We start from the raw sequence: 14380 nt of genomic DNA, 5'->3' as shown, positions 1-14380 counted from the left end.
ACAAAAGGTTGATATTTTCAATGAAATTACACTGTACTTGGATTCAGAGGAGCATTGCTCATTTAGATTGGGATCAGAAAAGAATTAGAAAGCTTAAAATTAAAATCATTATTTTTAGAAATAGAACTTCTGCTGGCCTGTAAAGGGGCGGCCAGGTCCTGATTGCTACACATTGTGTCCGCACACCAGCCACAATCGTTATAATTACCATCCGGCGCAGCTTTATCCTATATTTATTGTCGCAATTGAGACAATCGAGCATCCTGCACACTTGTTTTTATTAACAAATACCATGCTGGCTAAACAAATGGAGAAAAAAAATACAATATAGTTTTATTAATATACGCAATCGCTTTTGGTGTGTATGTAAAATATGACATCTATGTATATAGGTAGTGGTACGTTCCTGGAAGTGACAATGTTATTTTGACAAATGAGATATACTGGTAGTTTCATGTAGAATTGATAAATTAATTGCCTCGTTTTGTCTTTTTAAAGGGGAGGATACTCAGGACCCTAGAGAGAGGCACGTACAAGAATCAATTCTTATTTCGAAGTTCGGTTGGTCCAAGCACATGTACACACTTAGTGTCAGAGTTCACTATAGTTACTGATTTTACTGCTCTCAGCAGTTATGTGTCGTTACCAGTTTAAGTGTATTGTACTGATACATTTCCAATGATCTTTGAAACGATGAGTGATTCAAACACGATTTTTGTCACCACAGCAATGATTTACTAAGATTTGTGTGAGGGCAATTTGAAGGGCTTAGCAAACTGATAAACGTATCAGTGAATGAACAAACACTGTAACAGTCATGTGCCCAAAACTAGGCGTTTCTTTTGAACGCGACAAGTGAATTTGGGTGACAAAACTTACGGTGTTTAGAAACTAGGCCAAAAATCTTAATTTCTTCCATACAATCGATAATTGCTAGAAATATATATTAATCAGAACCCAAGTGTTATCTAGATTCGTTAAATAACCTCAAGTGCCCATTATTCTGCCTCATACACCACGCTGACTTCAGCCTTGATTTGACCTAATTTAAATCGTATGAAGGGCATGCATGCAATATCGGTATATGTATAATAGGCACATAGCTCTACAGGCTTTAGGTATACGGCACTTACATGCAAAAAGCAGAGGAAAAAAACCACCAAACGGCGGCCAAGAAGGACTGCATATTGTGAACGTATGTAATGCAGTTTCTGATGTAGAGGGCAGTGTGTGTTTTAGGTATCTGTGGCCTTTCTCTCTCTCTGCCTTTTACCTGTGTTTATAAAGGATGTCGGCGGATTCGGTCACTGTAAGGCTGATGCAGCTTAAAGATGTGGCGGCCGTGTGGCAGCTGACTAAGTTGGAGTCGTGGAATTATAGCATGGAGATGGTGCGGGCGCTATTCCAGGCTAACGAAGACGGCTCGTTTGTTGCGGAGCTTGAGAATAAGGTGGTAGGTAAGGGAAAGTCTCTCTCTCTCTCTCTCTCTCCAAACACACACACACACACACACACACACACACACACTGTCGACCTTAAAAGGCATTCTCACTAACACCCGGGTTTTGCCATTCTCTACCAGGGTCACAGATTGATTTTTCACTAGATATTCACATATACTGGTATGTCTTTGCTTAATTCATAACACAATTCTATACATGACCCAGATGTAACTGCTTCCATTTGGTCAAAAGAGATAGGACCGCGCCGGAGAAAAGTTCAATATTTTTCTGCGGCCGTGGTGGAAGGCAGGCTTTTGCATGGCAGCATGTTGCAAGATGTGCAGTGTGTTTTGTGCATGAGCGAACTTCTACGCTTTTGCTGGAAACCTAGGTTACCTATTTCTCACGCTCATTGGTTCTCTCTGTCACAATGACTTGCGCACTGAATGACACCCCCTTATACAGATAGGCCTACACACACACACACACACGCACACACACACACACACACACACACACACAGCCCAACTAAAACCATCCCGACAGTGGACGGAGTTGCAACGTAATAATCCATATCCAGGGGCGGATCAAGGATTATTTGAAGTGTGTGTGTGGTGGTGGGGGGGGGGGGGGGGGGGGGGGGGGAGTCCACGGATGCGAAGCCGACACCCCCCCCTCCTGGCTTGGGGTTGGGGGGCCGCTTAAAGACCCTGAAAAATTATGGTATTTTGGAGGGCGAACGGGGCCATTTGGTACGGGTTAGAACTATGATTCAGCTAGTCAAAATTCTAATTTCAAGCGGGGATCATTGGTGTGATTTTTTCAGAAATCGAAGGGGAGAGAGTCAGGACCCCCGCTTAATCCGCCACTGCATATCGTGGCTTATCGGTACCCTCTGATGTCAGGGGCCCACTAAAATACTATATTACAAAATCACAGTGCTTTTCAACATTTTTGTATCAGACCACCAGCGAACCCTGTGGTCAGAGAGTACTAGTAGCTTATCGGTGCTCAGATAACACCTCAGCAATAATGTAGATCTACCCTCTGCCCGCAGGGTCTGCTCTACAATATTATTTTATCATTGTGTGAACTATATTTCAGAGGCTCCTGTGACATCGGAGGGTAGCAATATTGCACTTAAAAAAAGAGACTTCATTTTTTTGTAGATCGTTTTCAATCAACTCCACTGCACAGTGGTTGGGAGTATTTACATTGATAATAGAAAAATGTATCGTTTGTTGCCAGTTTATACTTTTTCACTGTGGTTGAAATATAAATTATAAATGTATTTGCTATTTATTATATATACGCTCAGCCTAAGTTTTGTTACATGTAAGTTTCAATGCAGTAACGAGAACTTTATTTATTTTATTCATACACTTCTTCCATAATTTTTATCAACATGCTCTTTAAATTTTCATAGAGTCAACCTTCGGTTCAAAGCCTTTGTGCTGGTAGTGGCACATTTTACTAGCAACATGATCTAAATCGCTTTATTTGTTCCACAAAGATTAATTCACTCACAGGGGAATGGCATATTGATCTTATTCCATGATGTTTTTTTTCGTCAAAGGCAACCACCAAGAGTAATACGTTCATATGGTATTGAATGGGGGAAAGTGAAATGTTGTTTATTGTTATGATAACAGTCTGTGTAATTTTTTTTTATTTTAAAATCACGAGCCAGTCTGACAGGAGAGGTAGTCCTATGAATGGAACGCCGGGGGTTCCATGATTAGCACAGGTTAAGGGATTAGTCGGAGTATTGGGGATAGTAAATAGGACGAATATCACCTGTACAAAGTAACGGGGAACGGACAACGGTTCTTAGCGGACTACCATTCCACAAAACGAAGCATATTTTCAGCAGGCCTCGTAGCCAGCAATTTTTTTCAGACAATTGGACCTTTTACATGTACCACGAAACCTTCGTGAATCTAGATCAATTTTTTACCCAGAGCGGATCTTTTCTCTGCTACTGAAAGCCTTTTCACTTCGTTTTGAGTGCGACCGAATACACGCGAAAATTAATGCATTTTTTCAGTCACACTTATGATCCCCCTTTCACATCTTTGCCCTCCCCGATCTCTCCCCCCCCCCCCCCCCCACACACACACAAAGAACCACACTATTACTCTAGCACATGTATAAGTATACCAGAATAATTGACATGAACCCCGGAGAGCATCGTACAGACAAGGGCAGCTGCATTCTGTTGGTTATAATCCATATCGTTGCTCATCGATACTTAAACATCACCCTATTGCTCTGTAAGCCCTTTGTTGCTTTTATTGAGTTATTATGGAGCTTCAGGCGGAAAAGAAGCCGTCGGTGAATTCCCCTGGTTTTGGGTACTGACAAACAGCCTGCGGCGTCCAATATGGGTACGTGTAAATATATGCACCCGATTCCGCACTTTTTATTTATTTAAAAACCCATCAAAGCAATCTAATACAGGCCTTTACCGTTTAAGCCAACGATAACGAGAATAGAGTTTGTCGGTTGATAATAGTTTTACAATTTAAGGCTACATAAAAAGTGTAGCACGGGGTTGTACCTAAATCTATAATCACTTATTCTTTTATACTATTTATTTCACATTTATCTTCTTTTATTTATTTTTTTTTCATTTGGCCATTTATCCATTTTGGAGGTTCTGTAGTAGCACAATTTACTAGCGACGTGATCTAAAACATTTCATTTGTTTCACCGAGATACATTCACAGGGGAATACAATATTGATCTTCTGTTCAATAATGTACGTTCCCAGTCAAAAGCAATTACCAAGAGTAATGGCTTCATACAGTATTGTCCAGAGATAGATACGGGAAAGTAATGTAGGTTACAAGGCTCAAAATTAGGTCCTTAGAGCGCATTCTCAACGAATTAAGCCAGGCTTTACAAAGCCGGTGACCTAAAAATGGCGGACGTACATGAAAGAAAAACCGCCTAATCTTTTAATAGTCTCTCCGCCTCCCCACACGTCGTCCCTGCGGGGTACAGTAATTAAATCTCGGCTCCGTTCGCCATGCGGAAGCTACCTGAGAAATATTAAGTGCGCATGCTCATCAGTTAAACTCTTGGTGAAGAAAGCATGGCGGCTGAAGGCGATCGAAGGAAAAAAGCTCTTCTGTTCTATTATCTTTGAAAACAGAGACGAAAAAGGAATAATTTGGCCCGTAGAGCAGCAATGAATCGACTATCTACGGAGATAATATCACCAGGGATATTCACGGAAATATTAATGTTCGGAGCCGAGATTTAATTACTATACCCCGCAGGGACGACGTGTGGGGAGGCGTGTGAGAGGCGGAGAGACTATTAAAAGATTAGGCGGTTTTTCTTTCATGTACGTCCGCCATTTTCAGGTCACCGGCTTTGTAAAGCCTGGCTTAATTCGTTGAGAATGCGCTCTAATGAACTAAGCCAGGCTTTACAACGCCGGTGACCTAAAAATGGCGGACGTACATGAAAGAAAAACCGCCTAATCTTTTAATAGTCTCTCCGCCTCTCACACGCCTCCCCACACGTCGTCCCTGCGGGGTACAGTAATTAAATCTCGGCTCCGAACATTAATATTTCCGTGAATATCTCTGGTGATATTATCTCCGTAGATAGTCGATTCATTGCTGCTCTACGGGCCAATTATTCCTTTTTCGTCTCTGTTTTCAAAGATAATAGAACAGAAGAGCTTTTTTCCTTCGATCGCCTTCAGCCGCCATGCCTTCTTCACCACGAGTTTAACTGATGAGCATGCGCACTTAATATTTCTCAGGTAGCTTCCGCATGGCGAACGGAGCCGAGATTTAATTACTGTACCCCGCAGGGACGACGTGTGGGGAGGCGGAGAGACTATTAAAAGATTAGGCGGTTTTTCTTTCATGTACGTCCGCCATTTTTAGGTCACTGGCTTTGTAAAGCCTGGCTTAATTCGTTGAGAATGCGCTCTTAGATTACAAAGTAGATAATGTTCTGGAAGTGATGGCATTCATCCCTTTTTATAACACCCTGTCCACCATATTTAAACCCCGTTGACAAAACAGCGATTTACAAAAGCATATTTATAGTTCTTATCGTAATGGAGACAAAGACTGTAGATAGGAAGTCATTTCACTCGTAACAGTAAATATAGACAAATGTAGGCATTTGCAACTCGTAAATGTTTCTTGATCGCTGTTTTCTCAATAGATACATACTTAAAGAAGCTATGTGAGCGTGGCATTATACGTTTTATTCGGTTTTGAAGTACATTCTGTATGACTTAAACTCCTCTCGCGGATATTTTGGCATAAATTTGGTGAGATGATAGTGTTTTATCACAAACATATAGTCAGGATAAATAAAGAACAGTCAAAAATATTTCAACATTGGCCGAGAAGTCCCATAGTCAGACATGGAGGGCAGCGCATTCGTCATTTGATTGTCGATTTCTCCTAAGGATATTAGTGATTCAGTGCTCTTCGTCCCGTGTGGGACATAAGGCCACGATATTAGTGATTATATTGACTTATATTAGACGAAAAAGGCTGCTTTTTTGCACAAGGATGATTCACTGATGGGAGTGTAGTTTGTGGTATGGTGACGACACGCGAGTTTATAAATCAACGGGTGCGGGGCGGGCACGAGCACAGGGCATATCCAGGGGCGGATTCAGGATTATTTGAAGAGGGGGGGGGGGGGGGGGGGCGCGGATGCAAAGATGTCTTTTAGTGACGTACAACAAAAAGGAACAACAAGGAGACATGACGGCCGTTTTATTTTACTCGCAACGCAGGGAAGACTTCTACGTCAAAACTTTAAAATTGAAAGCAATAAAAAGATCCATTGGCACCAGAGGCCATAAACAATGGGAAACTGGCTCTGCCAGAACAGTTATAAGAGAAATAATGCTGTTTTATATCCGCAGTGGAACCATCAAACAAAAGTGACCCATATCATTGATCAGTAATGAACAAGAGATAAGAGTAAAGTTGGGAAATCAGAGAATGATTGACGCACGTGACCTTTTCAGAATAATCCAGGTTCGGTATTTTTCGTGGACAATTAATATACTGACGAGGTCGACTTATTTCATAAAATCTCTCTTTACCACCAGGTGTGATGTTCCAAACAAATTTTAATAATGATAATCTTTATTGATTACTAAAATGTGTACACGTTACATTTTACAGGCTATCTACTCTAATCATAACAACTTTATAACAACTATACAAATCTATACAAATACTTATGGACTGATTACAGGGAAGTATGGGGAAATGACCATTTGGCATTGGGGGAATGATTTTAGTTAAAGGTAACATCGAACGTAGGTAGAAAACCTCCTTATGTCATTTAAGAATTTTTCGGAGATTGCAACTACATGTGTACCCGTTTACTTTCCAGGATGACAGGGCCACAGCCCGCAGGTTACTTCTAAATTCATTCATGATACTTAAATATGCTTTGAAATACAACTTTTCTGGTCAAACTCTTATTTTGCTGTTTTTCGTTCTTGTTAATCACCATACAAACTGTTTTGACAGACACACCTATTTTAGCACGGATATTGTACGCCACATACCGTATTATATTATATTATATTATATTATATTATATTATATTATATATATATATATATATAATTGGTCATCGTCATGATGGGATGAGTGTTTTGCATAGATCACAAATGACTCTAAGGATGGAAAAGAACGATGCAACTGGTCTCAGAAAAAGGGTATAACAATTCCGTATTGGTGAAACGTGCATGCATTTTTTTTTTTTTTTTTTTTTTTTTTGCACAGCCACCGTAATTTTTGCATTTCCTTGTTGTGACTGAATATGATCTATTTAATATTACTGGGCACATGTCGTGGTTTTACAGAGCGCCCTTTTTGTTCATTTCAGGTGTTATAATGGGAGCCAACTTGAGTGAAACCGAAGCATTTGGAGGTGCATGGATTGTTAGTAAAGAAGTTAGAGGAAAGCGTATTGGTACGTTGTTCTTCTCTAGTGCGTTTATACCTGAGACCAATTTCTCAAAAGAACTGTAATCGAAACTTGTTCTTAATTTTAAGCCCAACAACTCTGGTCTACTTAGACTTCGAGTAATGCTATATTTTTTAAAGAATCGCCATTATAAATATGAAATAGACTATACATGCATGGCTTACAAAGTTACGCCAAAATAATAATTGAAGTTATCTTCTATTGCCGGCATTGGTTTGCTTTATTGCTGTGACAGGCACCAAGCTGTGGGAAAAGAGAAAGGAACACGTTGGAGACAGAAACTTTGGCATCAATTCCGTGGCCTCCCGAGTGGAGCCGAACCTGAAGTTGGGATACTCCGTCAAATCATGGAAGATAGGCCATATCAGCGGAATCATAGATACAACGTCCCTTCAGCTTTCAGAAAATGTAGGATTTTCTATCGTCCCTTTCCACGAGGAATTATTTGATCGCTTAGTAGAATACGACACCACAATCCACTCAATTGAACGAAGAAAATTCTTGAAAGTTTGGTTAGAAAAAAATTCGACCTTGACCTTGGTGGCAACGAAACCGGACGCAGACGACATTGTCGGGTATGGCGTCATTCAAAAGAGCGATGAAGGAAATTTCCTTGGCCCCGTTTATGGCGAATCGGCAGATATTTTGAAAGCGTTGTTGGCTAAATTAATTAACAATGCTTCCTTTGGGGACAAAGTAGATATGTTCTCACCAATGGAAAACGACATGACCAACGAGTTACTGGAGAAAAACAAAGAAACTTTGAAACAGCGGTATGCCTCAAGCACGCGGATGTATGTGCATCATGACGTCAAACTTCCACTGAGTAAAGTCCTAGCTCTTGCGACAGTCGAAACAACTCTTATCTAAAAATCTTAAAGATCGGTCAAGTATTGTTTTATGTTTAAAAAGAAGTGTGGAAGCGGCATAATTTGCATAACCCGCGAGTAGTATTTTTAGCTTTAAGAATTGTAAATTTACATGTGCATATTGTTTCTTTTATGGACATGCTGCATTGCAGTCAATCAATAGCGAATCGTATGTGATGGTGCGAAGTAGACTGGGTTCCCATACGTAGATCGATCTAAGATTACAGTCTTAGATTGCAACATAACCTTTATTTTATATAATGCGCAAATGATAGTAGAATTACATTCTTTGTAAGCAAAATATTTTCGTCCAATATGTAGAAAGTGATCAAAATATTGAACTCGGCCTTAGACTGTGATTGATACGTTTAAAGGTATAATAACTCTACGTTTTGGCCAAAATTGAATTTTCCTGGAGTACACAACAATTTTCCCATACTTACCAATGGTTAATGAATCCATTTTTATATTCAAAGTTAGTCCCTGTTTTTTTTTTTTCTAAAAAGTTTGGGTTTTTGTTAAAATCTCTTAAGAGATTATAACAGAGTATAGCCATCAATGGAGGTCACGTGGTCTGAAGACAAGCTCAGATATCCGAATAATGGCTATAACTGCTGTTTTTGTCATAAAACAGAATATATTATATTTCTATGAGTTATTCACAATGCTTTTATTGTGAAATATAGACCTCATACGAAGAGTTATTATCCCTTTAATGAATGTGATCCATTGCTCACCCGATATGTTAGTTGTGCCAGACTTTCGGTGTACAGAAAGTCCGCCCTCCATTTAGTAATAATGGTTAGGGTTAGCCTGACGAAGTGGGTCAAAATCCAGGGCGAACCTCACCTGTGCGAATGAATGGGAAGCGGACTCTCTATCATAGGGGACTCTCTGTCACGTTACACCGGGTCCTGTAAGACCTGCAAATGTAGATTAACAAAGGGAGATTTTTCCTTGTCGTTTTATCTATTCTAAAGCATTTTACACCTTAGAATTCAACAGCTCACTGACGTGTAGTAAAATCATTGGTCTTCATCTCCCTTCTTAAATTAAGTGTCGCTTACTGTAGACTTTTGACCCTTAAAGGATCCAAAAGGTTCTCAAATGCTTTTTATCCATGATCTATTTCTAATAAACTCTTATCTAATCTTACCTTATTTTTTCTTAAATAAATACATTTACGAATAACGAAGATACTCCGTGGCATCCTAGTATAATTTTTTTATCAGCGATACACGTAAAGCCCCCTTTACACTGAACGGCTTCCTTTCTGCGTTCCGTACAATGGCCCCGTTTGAGATTTAAAAAATACTTTACGTGATTATTGAGCATTCTTCTGCAACTAAAGCGATGCTTGTACCTCCTGTCTACGACCACATCTATGCCAGTTTCAAGGTCGCAGAAAGGACGCCGCCCAGCGTAAAGGGGGTTTAAACCGGTTTAGAATTCTCATTTCATTAAAAAATTACTGCCATCCATTGCACAGTCCTTCAAGTTGTCACTCTGTAAAAGGCAGTATTTGTTTTTAATAATGCAAATGCTTTTACCGAAATATAATCTAAATTATTTAATGGAAAATGTATTGAATCATGTTATACAGAAATGTAAGAGACCAGCTTCAAACCCCATAATACACCATTTGCAAAAGCTATCGTGGTTATGAAGGGCGGATAACAAGCCTCACTAAGACCCCATTCCCATAGATTTTAGATCGATCTATCCCTGTGGGGAGTCTCACTAGATTACTGTCAGCTTATCTGGCTTAAGCGTCTGTCCCGCCTACTAACAGCTGTAAGGGGTTAATTAACTATGGTGCGCGCTCGGCTGACTGCAATTTAGCGTGAACCCCCAGGGAGTTAGGTCGATCTGAATCTAAATCTCTGGATCGATCTAAATCTCTGGGAATGCACCCTTGAAGCCAAGATAGAGGTAGTGGTTTTGCTTTGTTTTACAGTTTTGACCTTTAGTTATTAATACAGCGATTAATAAAAACACTCATCAGGTACGACAGGTATCTCTCGTTTTCACGGAACAGAGCTATTTCATCGTAGAGGGTATATTTCCAAGATGCTTTTATTCCATTAATGTAAAATTATATCCAATTTTCTCTCAAAATTTATATGTATTCTCGAGGCCTGATTATACATTATGATGTGGGGAAATGATATGTACAAATTGGTAAAGAGCCCAAAGTATCTTTCACACTTATATAACGGGCACCCAGGTACATCATTTACGTGAATTCCTCCTTAACGTACATGTAGACAGTGGCGGCTTTGGGGGGGGGGGGGGGGGGGGGGGGGGGGGGGGTCGGGGGGGGGGGGGGGGCTTGACGCCTCCTTTGATTTCTGGAAAAAATCACACCATTGGTCCGCTCTTGAAATTACAATTTTGACTAGCTGAATCATAGTTCTCCGCTCCCCCTCTAATATCCCAAAATTTTCGAGGCCTTTCAGCGGACCCGAACCCCACGCCAAGGAGGGGGGTCGGCTTGGCATCCGCAGACCCCCTTTAAATAATGTTGGATTCGCCCCTGCATGAACATGAGGTAAAACAATCGTCCACATAGGACAGATTTTATGTCACTGAAAACACTGAACGCATTCTATGCCCTCGTCAACTATACATGTATGACACTCTCTGTGCCCGGGTCATTGCAGTTATAGTTCATTGAAAAAACTCAACTGAATCCGGTCCATTGATGAGTAAATGTAACCTAGAATCCATCCATGGCAAAGCGCCAAAATCCCAAATGTACGCCAATACATAATGTCTGGAACCGCGCAAATTTGAGCAATGAATAAAATTACAAACAGACTCGAAATACGGACAACGTTGTAAACATTTAGGTGGGATAACGCCTTAATACTACTTTCCAAATTCCTGGTCAAAATATTTACTAGTAAATCGCTATGAGGAAATCCAACGCTGACAACAATAATCAGTTGGAGAGTGCAGGCCGCCCGCGCAATGCATAGATCACAGATGACTCGAAGGATGGAAAAGGACGATGCCCCCGTAGGTGGAACACCCTCAGCTGTCACTCCACGCTGGCGTGAACACATCGTAGAACCCGAATGGAAGACGGCCCGAGGATGGTCGTAGGCATGCTCTGTTGAACACTACAACGGGAATTTGCTCTGCAACTGAAAGTACACTTAAAACGCAAAATGTGGACTTGTTAAAAAAGGAATGTATGTTAAGCGGAAAACATTTATTGTAAGCGTTCGTATGCTATCCTTTTACACACGCCACTGGAGTATTATTAACGCCGTGTACAAAAATCATTATATCTACCCACAATAATAGCAAACCAATACTATTCCTACTTCTCCTTACTTCCTTGGACCATGCACTGTCTAACAGAAAAATGAGAAAAATGTTAATGCTATGATTCTAGGACAATTACCCCGGACAATTCCCCCCAAGAAATATATATATATATATATATATATATATATATATATATATATATATATATATATATATATATATATATATATATATATATCCTTATCCTTCTTGTATACTTTAGGGGATCGAGGGGAGAAAGAGTTGGAGTTTTCTGTCTCTGGCGAGCTGGAATGCTTGGTTGAGTGGGATTCCCCCCGGACAATTCCCCCCAGGACAATCCCCCCCCCCCCCAAGAAATATATAATCATGCCCCCATATAAAAAAATATGTGTTAATAGAACACAATAGAAAGGCATTGATCCTAACAAAATGTTATAGATATGTGAGTTCTCAAAATCAGAGAATGGCAAATATGGCAAAATGTAGGGTAAAATTCTAATACAAAATATATGGCAAAATTCTCATACAGACAAAGATACTCTAGGATTCGTCATCCTTACATTATCACCGTCTTACTGTTTATGGTACATACCCAGTATTAAACAAGCACCGGTGGAGCGTGGATTCCCAGTAACACATGTAAACCACTTCTACCAGTTTCTTATACGACTCAAATTAAGTCGACATGCCAAGGGATAAACTGAATAGATCACTCGATTCAGCCATAAAAGAGCTTAAGACTGGCCATTTCTTTAAATTTTTTAGAAGAAATTTAACCTACTACCTACATGTAAATCTGCTCTGGTCACCGCGATTCTCACTGGTGTTTGTTGCAAATTGAGTTTTCACAAGGCTCATGTAAAAATATAAAGATTAACAAGTAAATTCATATCTGTTCATCATTCTAAATATGGACAATGTTAAATCCATAGAAAAATTTGCTTTTCCCGTGCAGAATGGGCCAATTTTGTCGTGTCATGTATATATATATAGCTCAACTGAATGTCTGGTAATTTTCATATATCCATAAATAAATGCAATGAGCGAAATGCGGTCTTATTGACAAAAAATAGTTACATTGTAATCTTGTGATTTCTTTGCTGTAGAAAAGATTTAATATACAGCAAAGAAATCACAACATCTTACCTTGGAAGCACAACAGCAGAGCATTGCCTTGAAGGTTTGCCATCTTGATTTTGGTTTCTTCTCTTCCCTTTTCTCTTCCTTTTTCTTTTCCTCAAAAGAGCGCAGTTCCTCCATCGCTTTCATACAAGCTGCTCTTTCACTAGAGGTTGTGGAATCAGGCCTTCGGGGAAAATACAAATTTATCATAAAACGATTTTTGATCCAAAGGCAACCTGTGTGTATTTTTTTACTAGTAAATGGTTGGAAACAAGAGTATATCAAAAGCACTTCCGTAATCAATAAGAGAAGACTGTTGTTTGTTTTTATTTGTAGAGAATATTTATCTACATGCTGATGTATATGTTTTAGATGCTGTTTCATATTAGTGAGATGTTTTATCGCAGAAGATCTAATAAGTTCAATAAAAAGCAGAAATACTTTCATGATGAGATGAGCAGCGTTAAGTCTCACCGCTTAGTTGCTGTGTCCCCATCGATAGAAATCTCCGTGTCGCTGTCTTTGGTCTAAATTGAAAAGTGATTTTAAAAAATGAGTAAATGAAAATAGAAATGTTTGTAAAAACAGGAAACAAGTATTGATTAACTCAAAGCGCATTTACTAATTCAGCCGAAATGGTGGGATACAAACGGAATGCGCTGTTTGTTTCAGCTATCAATAAACCGATCAGATTAAAAATTGTGGATTTGTGAAAATAAAACAAGGCTCTCGCATAGATATCAACTGTATAGGGACGGTCCGAGATAGCCTATTTTGAACATCTGCGCAGTAGATGACGTCAAACGAGACCTGGATTGGAGCGAGATTTCACGAGAGGTGGGGTTAAAATCTGCCAATGAAACTTCTCTCGCGGTCGGGCACAAGTCTATGTTATAGGATTGCACTGAGTAAAATTTGGCGTTGTCATGTAATTTGAGATAGAGCAACGCAATGGCGAATTGCCAATGTTGTGTCGTAGGGTGCATTGCAGTTAAAGCTAAGCAATAAAACCAGGAAAATGACCATGGATGACGGACACGACTGGCGAGAGAAGTGAAGTAAAGAAAGAGAAGTTGGGCTTGATCAGATTAAAAGGACTAAGTGCCGACATATCAGGTCGCAGTATTTTGTAGGAAGAAAGGGACCAACTGCAGACAACTCGCACCCGATACGTCACTAGCTTCATGGCATCACCGTATAGACCGTATCATCAACGGTCGAGTGCATATTAATAAGTAAATTTTGTGTGTGTAGTTTACAGGACACCATGGTTTGTTAATGTAATACAGCCCTAGTGCTTGTGATAAATACACTGTGTAGTCTTTTACGGTAATCAGGCCCGTAGCCAGCAATTTTAGAAGGGGGGGGGTCGTTTTCTGAAAAAGTGGACCTTTTACCATAAAATCCTCAAGTACATAGATCAAATTGTACCCAGAGTGGACCTTTTCCCAGCAAAAAGGGTGGTTCTTTCGAACCCCCCCCCCCAAAGACAGTAATATAAATTGACAATTTTAAAAATGAAAAAGAGTGGATAACTATATAAAGCTGTTGACATCTACATCAGGGAAATAGTGAAAAGGGAAGTTTGTAGCCAACACCGATTGAAGAATATTTGCAAAAAAAAAAAAAAAAAAAAAAAAAAAAAAAAAAAAAAAAAAA

The 14380-nt window shown here is 39.7% G+C and overlaps 1 protein-coding gene across 3 annotated transcripts; it reads left to right on the top strand.

The window, feature by feature from the left end:
* Positions 1–1038: 1038 nt before the first annotated feature.
* On the top strand, positions 1039–9451 carry LOC106171274 (uncharacterized). Of its 3 annotated transcripts, none has more exons than XM_087014181.1 (3): positions 1039–1195; positions 7332–7418; positions 7669–9451. In XM_087014181.1, exons 2-3 carry the CDS (start codon positions 7340–7342, stop codon positions 8301–8303), a joined length of 714 nt encoding a protein of 237 aa, XP_086870307.1. In that variant the 5' UTR covers positions 1039–1195; positions 7332–7339; the 3' UTR covers positions 8304–9451. The 3 variants fall into 3 exon arrangements, with proteins under 3 accessions (XP_086870307.1, XP_013407011.2, XP_086870306.1); XM_013551557.2 differs by lacking the exon at positions 1039–1195 and adding an exon at positions 1210–1457; XM_087014180.1 differs by lacking the exon at positions 1039–1195 and adding an exon at positions 1284–1453.
* Positions 9452–14380: the final 4929 nt, after the last annotated feature.

The sequence above is a fragment of the Lingula anatina genome, chromosome 5 (genome assembly GCF_051362555.1).
Source record: "Lingula anatina isolate TDL-2025a chromosome 5, LinAna3.0, whole genome shotgun sequence".
NCBI lineage: Eukaryota > Metazoa > Brachiopoda > Lingulata > Lingulida > Lingulidae > Lingula > Lingula anatina.
Note: the sequence above shows the minus strand (reverse complement) of the source record. Positions and strands in the feature narration are given on the sequence as shown.